At 53.2% G+C, this 21,095-nt stretch overlaps 3 protein-coding genes across 5 annotated transcripts; 1 reads left to right on the top strand and 2 right to left on the bottom strand.

Moving 5' to 3' along the window:
- Window positions 1-615: 615 nt before the first annotated feature.
- SPOUT1 (SPOUT domain containing methyltransferase 1) lies at window positions 616-6,231 on the top strand. Of its 3 annotated transcripts, none has more exons than XM_041406802.1 (12): window positions 616-732; window positions 844-886; window positions 976-1,095; window positions 1,595-1,754; window positions 2,520-2,609; window positions 2,719-2,768; window positions 2,934-3,064; window positions 3,463-3,535; window positions 3,868-3,963; window positions 4,574-4,676; window positions 4,948-5,095; window positions 5,180-6,231. In XM_041406802.1, the coding sequence occupies exons 1-12, from the start codon at window positions 685-687 to the stop codon at window positions 5,252-5,254; spliced, it is 1,137 nt and encodes a 378-aa protein (XP_041262736.1). In that variant the 5' UTR covers window positions 616-684; the 3' UTR covers window positions 5,255-6,231. The 3 variants fall into 3 exon arrangements, with proteins under 3 accessions (XP_041262736.1, XP_041262735.1, XP_041262737.1); XM_041406801.1 differs by having other exon boundaries at window positions 617-732; window positions 3,865-3,963; XM_041406803.1 differs by lacking the exon at window positions 844-886 and having other exon boundaries at window positions 685-732; window positions 3,865-3,963.
- A 126-nt stretch (window positions 6,232-6,357) lies between these two features.
- On the bottom strand, window positions 6,358-8,839 carry ENDOG (endonuclease G). Its single transcript, XM_041406804.1, has 3 exons — window positions 8,307-8,839; window positions 7,756-7,865; window positions 6,358-7,078 (listed from the first exon to the last, which is right to left on the bottom strand). Exons 1-3 carry the CDS (start codon window positions 8,805-8,807, stop codon window positions 6,796-6,798), a joined length of 894 nt encoding a protein of 297 aa, XP_041262738.1. The 5' UTR covers window positions 8,808-8,839; the 3' UTR covers window positions 6,358-6,795.
- A 643-nt stretch (window positions 8,840-9,482) lies between these two features.
- Window positions 9,483-20,560, bottom strand: TBC1D13 (TBC1 domain family member 13). The gene is made up of 12 exons (XM_041406723.1): window positions 20,396-20,560; window positions 20,146-20,219; window positions 19,832-19,872; window positions 19,357-19,418; window positions 18,979-19,078; window positions 17,830-17,912; window positions 17,532-17,691; window positions 16,525-16,732; window positions 15,786-15,949; window positions 14,123-14,283; window positions 13,915-13,972; window positions 9,483-13,178 (listed from the first exon to the last, which is right to left on the bottom strand). The coding sequence occupies exons 1-12, from the start codon at window positions 20,416-20,418 to the stop codon at window positions 13,113-13,115; spliced, it is 1,200 nt and encodes a 399-aa protein (XP_041262657.1). The 5' UTR covers window positions 20,419-20,560; the 3' UTR covers window positions 9,483-13,112.
- Window positions 20,561-21,095: the final 535 nt, after the last annotated feature.

Here is a 21,095-nt window from a genome sequence, read left to right as displayed (position 1 = left end):
TCCCACTCAGGCTGGTGGGGAGAGCTCTGTAGGTTTTCCATTTTGGGCTGCAGTTTGGTGATACCAATCCCTTGGAGGCAGAGCTGCGTGGGCCAGCAGGAGGGAGGGAGAGAGGGAAGGAGGCAAACAGCCCCCTGCCTTTCCTGGCGTCCCATCTCACCTGCTTGCTCAGCCTGGCTGGGTGGGGGTGCTGCTGAAAGCCCTTTTGCACCCATATATCTACCAAACATAGGGGGGAGTCTGAAACAGAGAAAGAACCGTGCAATTAGATTGGTATGAAGATTAATTGCAGCACCCCCACATGTGTGGGCTCCTGTCTAGGCCGTGACACAACCTGCAAAGGGCAGGGTGCATCTGTGTATCGTCAGAACACACGCAGGGCTTGTGCAAAGACACGCAGACGCAAGTACGCAATTTTACACACACGACCACGTGGGAATTGTGTACTGGGCACTGGCCCATCGGTGGGAATTGTGATCGGTGGGAATCGTGATCTTCCCCGCCCACGGGCTGCGCCCGGGTCACCCATCCTGCCGCGGAACGCGACCGACCCTGCTTAGCTCCGCTGCCGCGCGGGCCGATTGAACACAAACCACGTGACCTCGGGCTCCTCCCCGCAGTGGGCGGGGCCCGCGCGCTCCGACCAATCAGCAGCGCGGGGGCGCGGCCGGCAGCGCGGGGAAGATGGCGGACACGGAGAGCGGCGTGGGGAAGCGGCCCAGGGGCGCGCAGGTGGGCGGTGAGGGGGGCCCGGGTCCAGCCCGCGACCCCGAGGGGAGCCCGGGGCGTTGCTCGGGTCCCGCTCTGAGGGGAGCCCGGCGGTAACGCGTGCTGTCCCCGTAGGTTGAGGACAGGAAGGTGGACTGGCGGCGCTGGAAGCAGGAGAGTAAGGAAAGCCGGGCACACGCTGGGGCTGGGGCCGCTCGGAGCGGGCACGGCGCGGTGTTTAACGCCAGGCGCTGTTCTCCGTCCCAGGGAAAGCAGAGACGAAGAAATGGAAGGAAATTAAGCTGCTGAAGAAACTGGACAAGCAGCGGATGCGAGAGCTGGCAGAACAGCAAGCCCAGACGCAGGAGGAGCAGAAGGAAGACAGAGGTGATGCTGCTGTGACCCAGTGGGGAGACCTGGGTGGAAAGTGCTAGAAAACCTGGCTGTTAAAAGGCAATCAGTGTTACCTGTCGATAGGAAAGGTGTTACTTCATAGATTGATGTGGATCAGTCCACATGCCCAAACAGGCACAAACACTGCACTAGAGATCTTTCTTAAGAGAAAACCAGTGATTAAACCTGAGAAGCTGCTTTTCCCCCACCCCGCGTGCAGCTGAAGCAGAAAACGTGCTGCTGCACCCGGGCTCTCCCATGCCTCTGCTCCCTGCTGCGCCCGGGCTCTCCCATGCCTCTGCACCCGGGCTCTCCCATGCCTCTGCTCCCTGCTGCACCCGGGCTCTCTCATGCCTCTGCTCCCTGCTGCGCCCGGGCTCTCCCATGCCTCTGCACCCGGGCTCTCTCATGCCTCTGCTCCCTGCTGCACCCGGGCTCTCCCATGCCTCTGCTCCCTGCTGCGCCCGGGCTCTCCCATGCCTCTGCTCCCCAGGCCGGCAGCACACGCTGAGCGTGGCCCTGCCCGGCTCCATCCTGAACAACGCGCAGTCGCCGGCGCTGCGCTCCTACCTGGCCGGACAGATCGCCCGCGCCTGCGCCATCTTCTGCGTGGATGAGATCGTGGTGTTCGACGAGCACGGAGAGGATGTGAAGTAAGGCAAAGACTGAAGGAGAGCATGCTTAGGATTGCAGGAAGGAGTTCTTCCCTTTGAGGGCGGTGAGGCCCTGGCACAGCTTTCCTGGAGAAGCTGTGGTTGCATTGTCCCTGGAAGTGTCCAGGGCCAGCTTGGATGGGGCTTGGGGCAAACTGGGATAGTGGAAGGTGTCCCTGCTCGTGACAGGAGGTGGAACAAGATGATATTTCAAGTTCCCTTCCAACCCAGGCCATTCTGTGATTCTCTGAAAGAAGAGCCATCTTGTTCTGCGTGGTATTTCCTCTCAGCTTTCTGTTCCTTCACTCTTTTATTAAGCTAAGGCCAGGAAGGAACTGCATGTACCTCTCCCCAGTGCCAGGAGTATGGGGACCACTATACCCCAGGGAAAAAGGTGTTGACTGAACTGCCCTGGCAGCTCAGATCATTTATCCCAACATGGGGTTAACAAAGCAACAGGAGGCCAAGTTCTCCTGTACTCTTAAACCTTGCTATGGAGGGATAGGACATCTGTCAAGACATCTTCCTGACATCCTGCCACATCACAATCATACATAAGAATCAAAAAACAAAACTAAAAAAGGTACTTGGCTTGGAGAGAGTTCCAAGGATGATTTTTTAACAGATTGTCTGTGGAGCAGCCGTCTTACAAGGGTGAGAGGGGAGGGATGTGCTGCTATTGTCAGATTAAGAAGCAAGGCTTGGTCTTCTGGAGACCTGACCAATCTCATGCGGAGTTAACAAGCTGCTTGCTTTCACTTTCAGGAGCGTGGAGGGGGATTTTGAAGGAGTTGAGAAGAAAGGCAATGCTTGTGTGCAGCTGGCTCGGATCCTGCAGTACTTGGAGTGCCCTCAGTAAGTTTGCTACTCTCTATACTCAGCTATTTGAGTCAGAACAGGGCTAGAATTGAGATCCAGATTCCATAAAAATACCTTTTCAGATTTCACCTTTCTCTGGCGACAGGTACTTGAGGAAATCCTTTTTTCCAAAACACGAGGATCTGCAGTTTGCAGGTAAATGCAGTTCTCTCTCTCCTTCCTGACCTCTGGCTCCTTGTGTGTGGGACAGCCAGGACTTTTCCCCACTTCAGCACTGGACCCGAGAGGGAAGGAGCAGGGGAGCACCTGCACCTCCACCTGTGCTTCCCCCCAGCTGCTTTTTGCTCTGTGCTGCTCTAGGGCTGCTCAACCCCCTGGACAGCCCCCACCACATGCGGGTGGACGAGGACTCGGAGTACCGGGAGGGCGTCGTGCTGGACCGGCCAACGAAGCCAGGCAGAGGCTCTTTTGTTAACTGTGGGATGAGGAAGGTGTGTCTGTTACCCACACGTGCCAAAACAGCTTCCCTTGTCTCTCTGGCAGATTTGCAGCAGGCAGGGTGGGCGCTGCTGGGTTTCTGAAGGCTGCAGTGGGCTGGTGGGGGTTTAAGGCTGTTGCTGTCTTGTCCCTTATGACTTGGTAATGTTTGTGGCTTCCCAAGCCCCAGCAGGCCCCAGGCATTCCAGCAGATCATTGCTTTACTGCTGCAGCTGAACCTTTGAGTAGCGAAATAAGCCTCAGACTGATGAGCAAGCCCGAACCACACACAGAGCTCTTCATCTCAGCTCCATGCCAGAACAGACCCCCAGTTCTTCAAAGCATTCCCTTCCTTCCCCACCTTCCCCAGTCCTTGCAGAATGTCTGGTGCTGATGGTGACTGTCACTGCAGGAGGTGCAGATTGACAAACAGCTGAACCCTGGTCTGCGAGTCACTGTACGCCTGCAGGAGCCCCAGAATCCAGGTAATCCATGGCTCCAGGAGCATCTGTAAACTTCAGTCCTGCAGGAGCTGGTCCTTCTGTATGACAGGTTTGAAGGTACCCAACAGTTCTGCATGTTCCCTTCACTCCATACACAATAACACCCTTACCATGCCTCCCTCAGTAACTGGAAAGAACTGTCAGCTCTTCTTCTCAGCAGTAAATAGCCCAAACACAAGCTCACAGGCTTTCCAGAACTTACCAATTTCCAGAATACTTTTTCACATTCTAGAAAAAGAGAGGGTAATGGCTGTGGCTGGTCAAATCTCACCAGATCACAGGGGCTGTTTAACCTCTTTGCTTTCCTTCAGAAGCCAAAGTGCGGAAAGGCACCGTGGTGTCCTCGCACCACCCCCGGGCAGTCTCGGGCTTGTACTGGGGTTACAGCGTCCGCCTGGCCTCCTGCTTGAGTGAGTATCCAGGGAGATTCCCTGCCTGGGCATCCACACCAGTCTCAGGCCTGCTGGCTGCATGCATCTCTTTCCTAGAAAGCTCCTTGTCTGAAGGAGACGTGCACGTTACATGTGCAGCCAGCAGCCATGTGGCAGTCAGATTTTTGGGATGAAACGAGGCATGAACCACCCCAGTCACCCCCAGGACTGTGTCCTGTAACCTCCACTCAGCATTGCTCCAAATGGCTGCACAACAGCAAGAGATGAGTTGATGCCCTTCTCTACTTCCATGATAACTACATCCCACTCATTCACATCAGAGCCAGCAATTGGAGTTCAAGACCCCTGAAAAATTGTTTTCATATCTTCTGGTTGATGGGACCTTGTAGGAAGACTGTAAGCTGTTAGGGGGTGGTCCTGGCACCTGTCTTGAGCTTTGAGGAGAAGGATGTGGGAGACTTGCAGCAAGGGAATTATATGGGAAAGAAGAGTCACTCTGTCTCCAGCTGCAGTTTTGGCACTGAAAGCAACTCCTGCTGCACCCACTCAACCATGGAGTGTTTTACCCTGTCCAGAAGGCACACAGGTGAGCACATGGCAGCAGTAACCCCAAACTCTTGTTTTCCAGGTGCTGTCTTTTCCGAGTGCCCATTCAAGGAAGGTTATGATCTCTCTATTGGGACCTCAGAGCGGGGCAGCTCTGTGGACCAGGTCACTCTGCCCTCCTTCAGGTTTGTGTCCTGCCTGCTTGGACTCACTCAGAGCTCCCAGTGAGGCTGGTGCAGGCAGCAGAGCAGGGGAAATACCTCAGAACAAGGCCAGTTCTTTTTCTCTGCAGTTGGTAGCAGGGACTGTCACATTGGCCAGATGCTGTGGGGCTTTTGTGGGGAGGCAGCTGCAGTGGGAACCATCAGCAACAGACACAGCTCCCTGTTCAGCACACAGGAGCCTGGATGCAGTCCTAGACAGTCTGCTCTCACCCTGTCCTTGTGCTCTCCCCAGGCATGCCCTTGTTGTATTTGGAGGCCTTGAGGGCTTGGAAGCTGGGGTTGATGTGGACCCAAACCTGGAGGTCACTGACCCAAGCGTCTTGTTTGACTTCTACCTGAACACGTGTCCCAGCCAAGGCAGCAGAACCATCCGGACAGAGGTGGGGCTGATGGTGCTGGGTGTGTGCCTGGGGCAGGGACACACATGGCCCTGGTGTGCTCTGACTGGCCTGGCTCTGCTGCAGGAAGCGCTGCTGATCTCTCTCTCTGCACTGAGACCGCACATTGAGGAGGCTGTGAAGACACCCAAAGACAGCTGAGGGAAGGGAAAGAAACCACTGACCTTGCCCTTGGGGAGGCAGCTCTTCAGATGTGGGGTGCTGGGCAAGTCACTCCAGGAGCTTGGAGGGACCAAGGCTGGAGTGACTGGAGCTGGCAGGGCTGCCCAGCTGTGGGGACCCAGGGTCAGAGAGGGACACTCCTCTGAACACAGTGGTCTCACCCATAAGCAGTGGCAGGCTCACGTCAATGCCACAGGTTATACTGGCATCACCCAGTCCAGCTGCCATTTTTTCCTTGTATGTTCTCCCTCTGGAATGTTCTCCCCTCTCCTGTCCCCCATTGGTCCCGGTTTACTGCAATGCTCCGCCCCTGTGCCCTCATTGGTTCCCAGTTGGCTGCCCCTCCTCCGTGCCACCTGTGCTCAGTTCCCATTGGCCCTCGGATCTGCCCTTCCCCCCTTATCAAACCCTGTGTCCTCAGCCCCGTTTTGTCCCTGTCCCTGGCCACTCTGCATTGCAATAAACTCTGTTTGGAGCTCCACACCGCCTCTCTCACCTCGTCTGTCAGCAGTTGAAGCGAGCTCCGTGCTCTGGGGGTGCAGGTGGCCACAACACCCAGCCAGGCGCTCAGTGCTGCAGGGAGCCCAGCCTGTGCCCTCCTGCCTGCGTGGTGCAGCCAGGGGCTGCTTGCTGCTTCCCAGCAGCTGGCACGAGCCTGGCAGCAGACTTGGTCTCGGCAACTCGGACATCTGGGGTGGGAATAAAGCTGTCTGGAACCTCAGCTGCTGTGAAATCCAGGCGTGTGCCTGGATTTCAGGCAGTGCCTCTGGAGCGATGCGGCCTTCAGACTGAAACTAAGTCAGAACTTATCCTTATGCCAAGAAGCTGTTCCTGCCTCAGCCTGACTTCCCCCAGCCCCCCTTCAAGGCTTCATCTTTCCCAACAGCAGGAAGGGCTGGAGCTTCAATCGAGCCTCAGCACTAAAACACATCATCTCTTTACAGTCTGGCTCTGTCTGCGATGCCTTAAGCTCTGCCTGCAGTGAGCTCAGACAGGAAAGCAGCTGGAAAAGTTGGCTCCATCCTCCCCTCCTCCTGCTGAGATATTCAGAGCGTTGGTGAGAGCAGATAAGAAACAACCAATTCCATGGGTGTTCAAAGCTTTACTGCTAAAATCATCTTCTGAAAGAAAGCAATCATACAGTTCTTTAGCCACAGGAAGGCAGGAACTTCTCCTCTCCTCCCTTGGCACCCACCTTGCTCCTCACCTTCCCTGCTAATCAGCAACAGTTACTTGACTTCCCTTTCTGCCTGAATGAGCCTCGCTCAACTCCAAGGCAGCAGTGGCCTAGGGGCAAATCCTAGAGAGCTACTGCAGTGTCAGGTGCCCCTGAGCCTCCTGCAGGACCATTCTGGAGACCTGCTGTGTGTCTGTGTTTCAGCGAGACACAAGGGGAGCGGTGGAGAGAAGCACAGGTTTGAATCTGAATTCCCACACTTACAACTGCACAAAGATGTAAGATTCTGCAGGTGGCTGCCAGTCCCTTGCCAGGGGTTACCTGTATTTGTTCTACTCAGGGTTCACTGCTTTCCAGCTGTGATGGCTTTCAAGTTACTTGTTCTCCTGAGGATGTTTGGGACAAAGAGGAGCCCTGAGGCTCGCTCAATGCTCTCGATGGGAACCAGGAACCGCTCCAGGGGGATTTTATCATCCACAGGGCTGTTGGGCATCACGTAGGAGCGCAACTCAATCTCCCCACTCTCCTTTTCCAAGATGAGCACCTTGAAGAAGTGGGTGGGGACAGCCACGTTGTTCTTCCCGATCACCTGGTACTTCACATACATCTTCCCATCGGCCTCCATCCTGCAGTAAGAGCAACAGCCCAGGTTAGCTCCTGCTTTGGTGTCACTCCACCCCCTCAGTCCTCCAACACCCCCTAAATAAGCCCCCACCCACAGCAGGCAGCAGCTCTGCTCCTGCAGCAGGGCTGTAAAACACAGCTGGGACAGAGGTTATGTGACATGGTGAGGGTGAGCTGTGCACTGGGGCTGCTCCCAAATCCCATCCCTGCTGGCTCTCTTTAACAGACTTTCCAAGCTGTTTCCTGCTGATGAAGAGATCTCAACATGAGACAGCTGCTCTTTGGTGCTACATGGAGATCTTTGAAAATAAAGTTATGTCCTTAAGTGCAGAAGTAGTCCATGATATTGAACCTGAAAGCTTTATTCTGCAGGGAGAGGGTCTGCAGTCTAATCTGGTAATGAGTTAATTACTAAATTGTTTATGGCTGCAAACCAAAACAAGCTGGTTATACTGCAGCTCAAGAATCCCACTTGACTCATTAAATAATCATATGGATGGGAAATACATAAATTAATCCTAATCCTAAGAAGATACCTTTCCAGAGAACCTCTGTGCACAGCTGGTCTCACCTACTGAGGACCCTTAGTAGATCCCTCCTGTCTGGTCCCTCAGCCTGTTTTCCTTTGCCAGCACAATACATCTTTTGGGTGCCAGGCCAGCTCAGTCCTCGTGTTTACCTGGGCAGGAAGAGGGGTCCTGTGCAAACATAGACATTCCTGTTGTTTTTTGCCAAGCTCCTGCAGTACTTCTCAAGGTTATTCCAGGCATTCTGGTTTAAATGAGGATTCTAGAAACACAACCAGTGGTCAGTTGCTGGGGTATTTCCTCACAGTTCAGAGTAACACCACCTGTAACACATCTCACAGAGCCCCAAGCACCTTCCATACCCGATCTCCACTATCACCTCTGCTTTGGGAGCAGTGATGGCCTGGTTTGCACACCCAGGACAGGACCCATTGCCCAAGGCCATAATTTCCAGCACGTGTTAGGGTTAGGGTTTAATTCTGCTCTCTCTTTCACGGCTTGAGAGGCACACACAGGCAGGTGCATTTGCAGGATCCCTGTTAAATTTAGCAGCAAATCGGCACCTCCGAGTGCCTTTGGGCGCTCTCTGCCTGAGCTGCTGCAGGCACAAACACCGCGATTCTCCCGGGGTGATTCCCGCAGGGAGCAGCGTCTGCCCAGGAGCGCGGGCAGCTCCGGCTCCCCCGCAGGGCCCGGGCCGTACCTGCGGGGCGATGTTGCTCAAGTAGAACGTGTCCCGCATGGCCTTCTGGCTCCACCTGTGGTTGGCGGCGGCGGCCAGGTGCCCGCGGTCGAAGCCGCTGCCGCGGTAGTCGGCGTTGGTGGCGCGGTGATATTCGTGCACCGAGTCGTCCTCCTGGAAGTCGCAGGCGGCGCGGTCCGAGGCGCCGCTGAGCGTGTCGCGGTTGAGCTGCTCGATGACCCAGAGCGCGCTGCGGCTCCGCGGGTCGTAGCACAGCACGTAGGACTCGCGGCTCCGCAGCTGCGCCAGCCCCGGCAGCCCGTACTTGCTGAGCTCGGTGCGTCCCGAGCCCGGCGGCGCGGGCAGGCTGGCCGCTGCCACGGCGGGCAGCACGGGCAGGCGGGCCAGCAGCCCCTCGGCCGCATCGCTCCGCTCCCGGTGCTCGCGGCGCTCCCAGCGGGCGAGGGCCGCCCCCAGCCCCGCGCCCACCGCCAGCGGCAGCACCCACCGGGCCCGCAGCATGGCCGTTCCACCGTGCGGCCCGGCCCCGCCTTAAACGGGCCGCGGCCGAGCCCCAAGCGGCCGCGCCGCGCCGGAGGCATCGCCGCTTTAAGGGGAGCGCGCAGAGCGGGCGCGCCGCGATGCCGGGAGCGCTTTGCTGGGAACGGGAGAGCGGCCGGGACACGGGGCACAGGGCCGGGACACAGGGCCGGGGACACGGGACACAGGGCCGGGACACAGGGGCACAGGGCCGGGACACAGGGCCGGGGACACGGGGCACGGGACACAGGGCCGGGACACGGGGACACAGGGCCGGGGACATGGGGATACAGGGCCGGGACACGGGGACACAGGGCCGGGGACACGGGGCACAGGGCCGGGACACGGGGGCACAGGGCCGGGACACGGGGCCACAGGGCCGGGGACACGGGGACACAGGGCCGGGACACGGGGCACAAGGACACCGCGGGCAGCGAGGCGCGGGGACCCGGCTGCCACCGCCGCCGAGAGCGCTCGCAGTGCGGTGGCGCCTGTGCCAGGCACTCCTGGGAAGGCAAAGCAGAACCGCCGCGGAAAGGAGAAGGCGGCGGAGGAGCCGCGCTGTTCGCCGGGGCCCGCCGCGCTGCCGTCGCACCGACGGACACCGCAGCAGGAACCTGGATCCGCCCCAACTCCGACTCGCAGCAACAGGAGAGGTTTGCACAGACAGCCGTTTAGTTAAAGGAAACCTTACAAAAATAGTGTTTGAAAAAAGGAGCATAAAAGAAGGAGTTTTAGAGTGATGGAATGTTCACTGCACCCTTTTCTGGCAGTTCTTTGCAAATAAAGTAGAAAAAAAAAAAGTGTTATCTGTGCCTTTCTTTGGGGAAAGGGCATTTTAGAAGACTGCTCCAAACAGCTAAAACAAAGTCACTGACATTCCTTAAGGAAAAACAGCCTCTGATTCCCAAACACCCCAGACTCCCCCAAAAAAACTTCTGGCCTTCATTCTGTTCAGTGCCAAAGTGTGAATAATTCTAGGTCGAGTCACAAAATTCAAACTCAAAATCAGTCTCCCAAATGACCACCACCAGCAACTTGATCTACCTCAGCGGCAAAGCCACAAAGTTCTACAAAGCTTGAACCCCAGCGAGGGGCAGGTAGAACAGACCTCTCCTTCCCAGGGAAAGCTCCTCTCTTCCCACCTCCAGGAGAGTCCTGTTTTCCCTCCCAGCTCAAGGTGATTTATTTCCCTTTCCCCTCTCTGGCAGTAGTCCTGCCTGTCAGGAACACATGGTAAGACCTATTTAAACTTCCTCCGTTTCAAGTGCCTGTGAGATAATGGGTCCCCAAGGCACCCCAGACTAACACCTACCACCCTAAAGATCAGCTCTTTCAGCAGGTCAGGATTGTCAGAAACCAGAAGCAGAAACATCTCAAGGCTGGAGCAGGTGTTACTTGGCCACACAAGCAAGGAAACACCAGTTAGGTATTGTCTCACTTCAAGAAGAACAAAAATAAATCACCAAAAACCTTTGAGGAAGGAAGCCAAGGGAAACATGAGGAGATTCAAAAGCTGGTAAAAGGTTAAGACTTTCTTTTGTCCCCTCAGAAAATCTGGTTTTGCTCTTAAAGAAAGGAGAAAGTCTTGGAATAAAGAAATGAAAAGTACCACTCCTTTCAACAGCAGGACAAAAGTTCTACCACACAGGAAGGAAATAAGCAGGAATATAAAACAGCTTTTTATGTATGGAACAGACTGTCTGGACGTTTCAAAGTGTTGCAAGCTCTCCCCACAGAACTCAGTAGGTTTGGCAGCCATAGTTGGGATAAGGCTACAGAATTTATCCCAGAGATCCTTTCCAGCAGCCAAATCTCTCATTGCATCCCTTTAAACCACGGCAAGCTCCTTTCAGAAGCATTCACTGTCACCCCCTGAAGCAAGGTGACCTAACAGGAGCCCTTGGACACCCAGGAAGGGAGCAGACAGCATGACACCTGTGCTGCCACCTCCCCTGTGCCTTCCCCAGGGGGATGGTCACCCTCAGGGCCCAAAGCCATGCTGAAAACGTGCAGAAGTTCATTTCCAAGCAATGCTTTCATCCTGATTTGCCTGCTGCCTCCTCAGGTTACTTTAAGGAGATTTCCAGCTGCTCAGAGCAGGAACACTCATGGATGGTCCTCTTGCCAGGGAGAAATTCCAGCATAAGGAAACCCTGCATCTGCCAGGGGAACCCAGAATGAACAGCCCAGCAAAGGATCCAGGGAGATGAGAGCAGACTTGGTGCATGGAATGGGAAAGCTGCAGTATCTACAGCAGTTCTGAGGCAGGAGCAGGTACAATTCTGCCTAAGAGCAGGGCCCCTCTGGTTCTACATCTGTAGAGAACCTCCCAGGTGGCTCTCTGACCACACCAGGCCTGGCCAACAGCCTCCCTAGTGCAGGTAGCCAAGAGCTGAGACCACCTGGAACAGCTCAGAAAGAACATCCATCCAGTGCCAGAGCAGCCAGGATGCTTCAGCACACTGCCCTGGTCTACCTGCCTCATTTTTCTTGGGAGGAAAACTATACCCTCAAGAAAAGATTGCAGCAGAGAGGGATACTGTTGCCACAGGTACTAATTATAGATTGCTTTAAACCTTAAATTGCTCTTGCAACACAGCAGCAACACATGGCTGCATAAGTGGTACTCAAGCATCTTCTCAAGAGGCAGAGATTGCTTGGGATTGCCAGTAAGAACATGGGTACGTGCACCAACCTGTCCTGCCATCTCCCCACACACCCTGGTGAGAATTACAGCAGCCTGTGAAGGCCTTCAGTGAAGGAAATAACACCAGTAAAAAAAGGTGAAGGCTGCCAGCATCCCTCCTGCTAGGGCAAGTCTAGGCCAGCAGCAGCTTAAGCAGATCTTACAAAGACTGACTGACCTTTAACAAATCAACACCCACAAATACCAAAGACTGCAGTGTCCAACAGCAGAGGTGAGCCAGCACAGCACAGAAAGAAAGGGAAAATCATGTTGGATTAGTGTTCACTCAAGAGCTTCTGCACCACACAAGCACTTGGGTGCTGGCAGTTTCTGAGGATGGGGTTTCTGCTCAGCAGCTCTCCCTGTGGTTTGTCTCAGTCCCTGTTCACCTGAGCCCACTGGACTGTATCTGAAGTGCAGCAGTTTCCCTCTCAGGAGGAACAAGTGTCCAGCTCAGGACTGAGACTCCAGCAGGACCAGGACAGAACAGTGGATCAGCCCCAGCAGTCAGCTCATGACAGATGCCTGTATGCCTGCTGGATTGTGCTAGAGAAGGACTCTTACTGCAGATCACAACTGTCTCTTCCTGGCAAGAAGTTCTGTGAGACAATAGCAAGGTTACTGTGACCAGACCTTAATGGGAGTAGTATTATATAAGCCACTGAGGCAGAAAACTCCAGTTCTGTGCCTGTATAAACCCCTAAACGCATCTGTCTTCATTGCACATGATTAGGTGTCCATTTCTTGTGTTTCAGATTCCTGATTGTAGCTGGATATGCTCCAGTTCAGAGCAGCATGAAGCCTCCCTGCAGCAACAATCCTGCTCTAAGGCTGTGCGTAGTAAGGCTTGGCTTGGAGCAACACTTGAGCACGGGATTCAAACCACCAGAGTCTTGCTTTCAAGGACACCTCGTTGATAAGGCAGTTCTGGATTCAGGCAGTTTGGGTGCACAAAGCCACCAGCTGTCACCGTGTCCTCCCACCTCAGCTTCCCAAGTCTCTTTCCCAGTCAAAGGAGTGCAAACTGCCAGGTGACCTTCACCACAAAGTGATGCAATCTTCTTCTTCTTCACAGGCCTCAGGGACGGCCAAGTGCAGACACGAGAGAGGAGAATCCAGAATCTACTTGAGTGGCAGAATGTGTGACTTCATTGGAATACATTCTGTTCACAGGAGGAAGATCCTTCTATCCTCACCCACCAAAATTCACTGGACTTAAGTCTGTCCTTTCCCCATCAGAAGTTACTCCATGTGTTAATTCCACGATACAGGAGTCCATCCCTTCAGGGATATGCAGACAGAAGGTTTCTTTCTCCCCAAACTCAAAGTCATTAAAAAAAGATACAAAGAACTGCTTTTGGCAGCAAAGAGGCATTTGAGATGTGGAAAAATCTGGAGTGCAGGACCCAAGTAGACAGGGAAGTAATCAGTTCTTGACCTAATAAATAGAGTAGAAGTCTTCAAGGTGGCCAGTAGTTCTAACAAAACCTGAAGTCTTGCAGAGACCAGTAGGAGCTTTAGTGCACCACACTGCAAGGGGCCATCTCCTGGGATCCACTGCCACACAGTTCTCTGACACCTTTTGTTAGGCCCATGGACTATTTGGAATCTTGAAGTTCCTTTGCTTTCTTCAAAATCAGATGAACATCAGAGATAGGATAATCCTATGGCAAAGAAGCAAAGGGACTTCAGTGACTTCCCAGCATTCTTGACACAGATTGTTTTGTTTAAGCAAGGCAAACTTTGACAACAAAGTTCTTGGCCTATTGTAACATACAGCCATGTTCAGTTACTCCTTTAACAGCTACAGTTTCCTGTTTTGTAACTGATCAAACCTCAATACCCTTCCAGAAGGTTTGTTGTTGGTTTTTTTTTTTCACTTTGTCCTCCAAGGGCACAGTAACCTGGCCTGCCACAGGGCTCTGTCTCATGCCAGAGAGCCTTATCAAAGCCAGTATCTTGCACAGCCCAAAGCAGGAACTGGCAGAACGTGAGATATCCAACTGTGCAGTGCAGGCGTTTCCAACCTAAGGCTCTCACAGATCTCAGAACTGAACAAAACCCTCTAGCCAAAAAATTAAGCAGTGTTATATAAGGTTTTACATCTTTGCTTGAAATTATTAACTTTTTTTTTGCAAACCAAAGGAGCACTAGAAACCTCCAATCTATGATAATTTCTCTGTAGGGTAGAAAGGGTTCATGTGCTAAAGACTCCCACTTCCAGTAATGAGAGTGATGTAAGATCCCTGCAGATTTTCCTGCATGCAAACATCACAAATGTGGCACTTGTCTTGAACCAGGCATACCCTCCCACCCTCTCACATACTGTCATCCTCTCTCACAGTACTATTTTAAGACTTCTCCAATTGCTCTCTGCACCCACTCTTATTCAATCCTTACCTGTAGCAGCCTCATGTTCAGAGTGAAGTCTCCTTCCAGCAACTGATCCCGGATGAGTCTGAAAGACGGAAATTATTCCGGCTACTTTTGACTCTTTAAAAAGAAACTTTAAAACCGAAAACCTCCTCACCAGATGCCCCAAGACATGCCTGGAGAAGACTCCTGGATCCACGGAAGAGAAGCAGAGGAAGGCTGTGTGTGTACTTACGTCAGCATGGCACAACAGACGAGCAGGAGGAAATCGAAGCGCTTGTCATCAGCAAAGAGGGAGTCCCAGATGCGGATGACATCTGGCAGCAGGAACTCTTGGGACAAGAGCAACGTCAGCCAGCGGAAGGCAAAGAACTGGGGTTTGATGTTCTGTTCTTGCTGTCAGACAGGCACCAGGCAAACAGTGAGTACGTGCTCCCGGCCACTTCCCTACAGGCAAGAGATGCACCCCATGTTTCCATCCCCGTCTCCTCCCCAACACCGCTCTCAGCTCCCAGCTCATCCTGCAGCAGCAGGAAAACCTCTGCATCCTTTGGAGACCTTCCCATTCAACCCTGAATTGAGATTTCCAGTGCAGGCACACTCCACACCTACAGCCAAGCCAGAAAACGCTCCTCTATCCATAACATGGAGTAAAGGAAGCCTTTCTCCCTAAAGGCTCTATTTGTATTCCGTTAAACCTGCCAAGTAATTTTGACGTTCCCATTTCAACAGCATTTTATCTGCAAAGCTGCAGCCCTCCCCCACTAGCACAGGCACTGCTTGTCAGGATTTCCTCTCCTTTCCAGAACCCTTGTATTTATGAAAAGGTTTACTATTCACAAAGATAAACAAAGATGAAACAGAGTTCACGCTGATGGTCAGTAAAACATGCTGTTAGCACCTTTAGCCTGAAGTTTTCCTGTTTTCTGATGTTAAATCCAACATAGCCTAAGTTTAGCCAAGGTCAAACAAGCTCAGGATTCTGCTGATATTCTTAAGGACCAGCTGCTGCATGGCCAAGACCATTTCCTGCCAGCCAAACATTAGGCAGTTTTTCTCCCCACTGGATCTGCTACCATCCAAAACTGTGGGCTGTGTCACTGTGCTGACAAACCATCTTCTGGATTACAGAAGAAACATCCTGACTTTTCTAGACAGAAAAAGACCTCAGTGTAATTTGGTCAAGGTAGCAGTAACAAGAATAGTTTTCCCTTCCAAACCTCCTTGGACTTTCACACCAAATGGACCATGAGACTGGAGATGTTTGTAATGAAAGTTGCCTTCTGTGTGTTCTATAAAACTCACACAAACCCAAAGCAGTTGAAAACTTTTGGATGAAAGGGAACGGTATAATTTGGCCAGTGGGATCATCCAGCTCACTGGATTTCACTTCTCCTTTGGAATGTGCTCCATGGAGTTTAAGTCAGTGCTGTCAGGGCAGCCAGTGGCAATAGAAGTGTGTGTGTGCAGTGTGGGGGAAGTTTTTTGTTTTGCTCTTAAAAGCAGAAACAATTTCTGTAACCTGGAATGCTGAAGACCTCTACAGCAAAACTCATGCTTTGACTGATGTCTACAGGAGAGTAAAGGCTCCAGCTATGCAGGTGACCAAGGATCATGGCCAAGTCCCCTCAGACTCCCAGCTGGCAGCTGTGCAACAACCACAGTTTGCTTTCAGAGGCAGGCAGGGGAAGAAGCATTGCTGTGTCAGCTCACTCTGGGCTCACTCCAAGGAGAGGCAGTTCCAGCTCTCAGCTAAGAGTCTCTCTCTGCCCCACAGGCAAAGCCCTTCAGACACTCTGTGCTCTACTCCAGCAGCTTAACAAAACTGACTTTCACGTGCACTGTTAAGCCACTCCTCACATCCCACCCAAGACCCAGAGAAACACCTGGCTCCTCACCAGTTTCAAATACAGCTCCACATCCTTTTCCTTCAGGGTGGAGTACACCTTCTCCATTTTGTAGGTAATACCACACTGAGAATCATCCAGGCTCTTAATGAAGTTGTCCCGAATTTCAGCCATTAGATTGGTAAAGCAGAAAAATGTGTCTGCTTCAGCATGTTCTGGGGAAAGAAGAGAAGAAAATGGAACAATAGAGGAAGCCTCACTGAGAGAGGTACAGAGCTGTAAAATTGTCTTTGTTCCATAATCTGGTTGCTGTATTGGATCTGAGGAGTAGATCCTAACAGATCTTGGCTTGCTTGGTCTGGGTCAAAACTAGACGACCTTTTTTTTTAGTTTTCTTCCTAAAGTAGAAACATCTGCAGAGCCATGGCAGATACTAACCCTGTGTCCAACACAAGGTCTTCGTGACATGAGGTCACAAAACAGTTATCTATGCACAAGAACATAATCTGCCACCAGCACACACCCTCAGAGCTCCTGTGAAGCAGAAGCAACAGGCGAAGTCCTCCCTTTCCATTTTTTCCTTACTATCTATAGAAAGTGCAAGGAAACAAGAGCTTCTAAGGGGATTTTGAGTTTAATAAACAAACAAAAATTGCTCAAAAATCCTCACTTCCCAAGTCCTTGCCACTCCCAGCCCATTCAGCTCCTACCAATTCCCCAAAACTCCTCATGCCATGCAGAGAAGTGGCAGTACCACAGCCACTGCTGAGCAGTCAAAAGGCTTCCTCACCTTTCCATTCGCTGTTAGGGTCTGTAGCAAAGGTGTAGTAAAGAGGCCCCACGATTTCATTCATGCCCTGGACATAGGCTATCCCAGGGTTCAGCTTGGCATAGATGAACAGGATCCTCTCCACCACTTCCCAGTGAGCTTCGCAGCCGTTGGGCAGAACCTCGTACTCGCTCAGAGAGCTGGGGGTGCTTTTAAGAGGGGAGCTCACCTGGAAAACAAGGCTGAATCAGGATAACCAAGCAATAACAGATCCCTTAGCACATGTGCCAAGCTTGCTTTTAACACACACAGACCCCCCAAAATGGGCTGTTTACACCACATAAACCAATTCAAGCAGCTCTGGGAGCACACAGCAGAGAAGTCCTGATGCTGGCTGTCCCTGAAGAACAAAGTCTGTGCAGCCACACACAGTTCCCTCTGAATCATTGCACCACATGATCTCACACAGTAAAAACCACAGCAGTTGCACTTCTTTGTCAGTAGTATGAGGGAAGGGTATTGAGAGTTGTGGGAGAAGCCACCTTCCCCAACAGCACGTGTGTTGTAATACTCATGAAAGGGGAAAGAGACTACACATTTTAACAGATACTCAGCTCTTCTCCTAATTCCAGACTTGAGATCCAGTTCTGGAGGACTATGGAAATTTGTAATAAATTCATAGTAAATAAATCCTTCAGTGTTTTGTTGCCATAAAGGCATATATCTGGCATGAAATGACTTGTGACTCCAAGTTCTCCCAGAAGTCAGGTAAAAACAATCTTTTAAATTAAATACACCTGTAATTCCCTACAGTCTGTCAGGCACTTCAACTGATTCTACCATGATTCTACTGATTCTTTAACTGGTTCTACCAGCCCCCAGAACGCTCAGTATCTGCTAGGGTGTTTGTTTCCTTAATTCCACTGCACAAGCAGAAAGAGAAACAGAGAACAGCCCAAGAATCACCCTTCCCCTTCCCAGTCGGAGACCTTGCCCTGTGACAAGGACAGCCCCAGCCCAGAGCTCACATTTGTCACCCCACTGCGGTTTCGCGCCACCGTCTGCGACTTGAGCGTGGTCTGCTCCACGCGCCTGCGCAGGGTCTCAAACTCGTTCTGGGGGTCCAGGATTAACAGGCAGGGATAATCCGTGGGCCGCTGGAAAAACGCCATGTCAGGGTACAGCCTCCTAGGAGGGACACGAGGAAATCAGGGACAAGAAGGAAGCACGTGCCCCACGCTGAGTGGGAGGCTCGGTTTAATATTAAACTTTGTTTTCCAAGTACAATTTGTTGGCCAAACCGCTCAGTGGCTGTGCCTCACACACCTGACATCTTTGTCTATCTGGAGGAGCACTTCGTTATCCTTGAAGTAAGTGTTCCATCGGCTGTCTGGATTTGGATTGAGAGGCTAAAGAGAGAAACAACAGCAAAAGCATGTTTCACACATATCAAAACCCTCAGTAAACATACAGTGATTTAACATTTCAGCTGTCACTCTGCCATCAGCACAATCTGAGCACATCGGGGTCATTTTTTTCTCTCACATTTTTGATCCTTTTCACTCATGTCTTCAAGAGTTTGTTCCCAAATCAGGGGTTTTTTTTCCCCTCTGTTAACAAGATTCCCAACTGCAGCTCCAAACCTGTACCATGGAGATATAATTTAGACTTGGGGTAAAAGCTATCCACCCACCCAGTACTTTGATGCTGTGGTTCTTCTCTCCACGTCAAGATCCACACAAAGTTAACAACTAACCAAGGAAAAAACAACAAGCTACATTCCAAGGGATTCAAAGATCACTGTGACCTGCCTGTGTGGTTTTACAGACATGCCAGTTTTACACCACCAGGGCTCCAGAGATCACAGTGGGGCTGCAGGGGAGTGAACGCTCAGAACGGTCATGGGAGCAGCTGTATCATTTTACAGTCTCTTCTGATCAGTTACTTCACTCACTCCTCCCACACACACACTCCTAACAGCACTTTCAGAGAAGGAGAAAGCCAAGGCATGCAGGAAATAGCCTGTTAAAAAAAAAAAAAAACCAACCCGGCAGCATTACCAGAAAAAATCAACTCTCCTGCCTTCCACACCACAGCCCAGCCTGACTCTCCTGCTTCTTTTCCATCCTCTGCTCCGAATCCACTCATGGACCCAAATTCCCAAGGGAGCATCTCATGGCTCCAGGAACCTCTTGTGAGCCTCTCCCTTTCCCTAGGAGACCCACAGCCTGGGCAGGCAGCCCCAAAGGGCAGGAGGAGGGAAGTGCACAGCTGGAAACAGCTCTCTACAGAGCTATTGGTGCTTTGCCAGTAATTCACACTCAAGGCTAGCACAACAAAAGGGCCAGGCTGGCACCTGGGAAGCATCCCTCCCCCTGGCAGGGCAGAACAGTTGGGAACAGAGCCAGGAGCAGCCCAGGGGGCCAGAAACTCCCCAAGGAATTTTCTGCAGCACAAAGGCTTAACAACACTTACGTGATCTTCTAAGGTCACATCTTCCCTGGAAACACCCAGGTTGGCCTTGGCAATCCCAGGCTGGATAATCATTTCTTTTAGGAACTGGGAGTACAGATCCCTTAAAGAAGAAAAGAGGAATTTGCAATGAGGAAGGTAAGGTCAAGGTGAGCACACAGACAGAGCTCAAACAGATGTCTCTGTCCCACCCTGCTCAGCCAGAAGGCATCTGATTTCCTCTTCAGTGTAATTGAAGGGGTCAGTCCACCAGGCAGCTGGCAGAACAGCACATTACACAAAAGAACAATGTGTTTTATAAAAGTACTTAATTATTTAAAGACTATTCTTCTTCTCTGCAGATATCTTTGAAAATAAATGGACAAGTACCAACAGCCTCACCTCTGTTTCTTCAGCAAAGAGCTCCATAAGGCTTTCTCTAAAGGGAGGTAGTTCAGGAGTATCTGCACAGGAAACAGGTGAACAGGAATTAGTATTCAATGAGCTCTTACACCTGCAAGATGAGCAAAGCAAACACAGTGGCTCGAACTGGCTCTTGGAAAATATTGGGAGTTCTCTCAAAAGCCAAGTACTTTGCTAAGCAACACTCAGGAATATTTCAGGGACTGGCTTTCCACACAGAACTATTTGTAGGACTGATCAATAGCTAACCTGACCAAAATGCACTGCTTGCTTAAAACTGAGGCTGTTCACATGCAAAGTGCTGATCTCCACAAATTACTGCTGACTTCTAGTGGCTTTTAAGCTCTGGATTTATTGTTTGTTTACAACTTTAACCGCCAAAAAAGCACTATGTGTACTTAATCAACCCAAAGCATCACTCTCAAGAAAGAAAAGCGCCCCAAGCAAAACCCACCTTCCAGCACAGGCAGCGCAGCCCACCATCAAAGGGAATTCCTGTGGAACACCAGGCAGAGAAATAACCACGTTAGCCCATCTCTCACCCCCACGGCTTGCTGATGTCACCTCACAAACAGGCCTGGCAGCGCTTTCCCTCCCCGAGGGGCACGAAGCCTCCCCGGGCCCTGCTGGGGTCACCCACGGGGTCATCTCCCGGGACAGCCCGAGCCAGGCGGCACCGGGCGGGCACCGGGCGGGCACCGGGCACCGGGCGGGCACCGCCGTGCCCGGACCCCCTCCCCAGCCTGGGGCCGCTCCCCCCGCACTCACCGCTGAAGCACAGCTCGCGGAGCTTGGTCAGAGCCACCGTGGGTTCGCCGAGCACCTCCTGGAAGTCCGCGATCCTGAGGGGAGCGAAGCCGCGGGCGTCATCAGGGTTGGTACAGGCAACCCGAGACCCCCCCAGAGCCCCCAGCCCCTCAGAGCCCCCGATTCTCGAGAGCCCGCACCCCGCGCAGCGCAGCCCCGGCAGGGTGGGGAGGGGAAAGACCCCGGTCCTTACACAGCCCCCGACACCGACCTGCTCTGGTGCAGCCGCGACATGGCGGCCCCGGCGCCCCTTCCCCGCGCGCCGCATAAACGCTCCGGCTGGAAACGCTGCCCGGGGAGGGGGATGCGGGATGGGCCCCGCCCCGGGGGGGCGTGGCGAGCCCGCCCGCGCCACACGGACCCGCCCCTGCGCTAAGCCCCGCCCCGGCACGCCCCAGGGCGCCTTTCCTGAGCGCTTGGCCCCGCCCCTTTCGCGGCAAAGCTCCGCCCCGCCCATAGCGCCAAGCCCCGCCCCTGCCCGTCGCACTCGCTGTTCCTAAGCCCCGCCCCCTGCCCGCCTCGGGGCGCTCCCGGAGCCCCGCGGGCCCGCTCCCTGCCCTGTCCCGGCTCCCCGCGACCCCCGGCCTGCGGGACACGGCGTGGGCCCCTCCCCAGGCACCGCCAGGAGAGACCCCGCGGGCTGGAGCAGCCGGTCCCCCAAGCACTGAGGAGACCCGCGGGGTGGTCGCGCTGTCCCGGGCACGCTCCAGCCCATGCCAATGGCAACCGTGAGCGGGGCCCGCGGGAATGGCCCCGCTCTGTGAGGAGGCGCGGCTGGGCCCTGGCTCTGCGGCTGCCGGGACGCCGCGGCCAAGCTCTGCCCCGCGCGGTGACGTCAGTGCCTCCGCCGCGTGGCGTCACGACCCCGTGACGTCACTGAACATCCCCGTCCCCAGCGGGTCCCCGCTGAC

This window comes from Onychostruthus taczanowskii, unplaced genomic scaffold (genome assembly GCF_017590055.1).
Source record: "Onychostruthus taczanowskii isolate IOZ18803 unplaced genomic scaffold, ASM1759005v1 scaffold25, whole genome shotgun sequence".
NCBI lineage: Eukaryota > Metazoa > Chordata > Aves > Passeriformes > Passeridae > Onychostruthus > Onychostruthus taczanowskii.
The sequence above is the reverse complement of the archived record's forward strand: the minus strand, read 5'-3'. Positions and strand labels throughout refer to the sequence as shown.

Bases quoted from the DNA above. Each gene is read 5' to 3' on its own strand.
- ENDOG (XM_041406804.1), bottom strand. From the start codon at position 8,807: ATGCTGCGGGCCCGGTGGGTGCTGCCGCTGGCGGTGGGCGCGGGGCTG. The intron at 7,866-8,306 runs GTACGGCCCGGG...TTGTGTTTCTAG, and splicing joins TGAGCAACATCGCCCCGCAG to AATCCTCATTTAAACCAGAA. The intron at 7,079-7,755 runs GTAAACACGAGG...CTCTTACTGCAG, and splicing joins GGACCCCTCTTCCTGCCCAG to GATGGAGGCCGATGGGAAGA.
- TBC1D13 (XM_041406723.1), bottom strand. From the start codon at position 20,418: ATGTCGCGGCTGCACCAGAGCAG. The intron at 14,284-15,785 runs GTGAGGAGCCAG...CCTGTCTGACAG, and splicing joins TGGAGCTGTATTTGAAACTG to CAAGAACAGAACATCAAACC. The intron at 13,973-14,122 runs GTAAGTACACAC...TCCGTCTTTCAG, and splicing joins GTCTGTTGTGCCATGCTGAC to ACTCATCCGGGATCAGTTGC.
- SPOUT1 (XM_041406801.1), top strand. From the start codon at position 685: ATGGCGGACACGGAGAGCGGCGTGGGGAAGCGGCCCAGGGGCGCGCAG. The intron at 887-975 runs GTAAGGAAAGCC...TCTCCGTCCCAG, and splicing joins GCGGCGCTGGAAGCAGGAGA to GGAAAGCAGAGACGAAGAAA. The intron at 3,964-4,573 runs GTGAGTATCCAG...CTTGTTTTCCAG, and splicing joins CCGCCTGGCCTCCTGCTTGA to GTGCTGTCTTTTCCGAGTGC.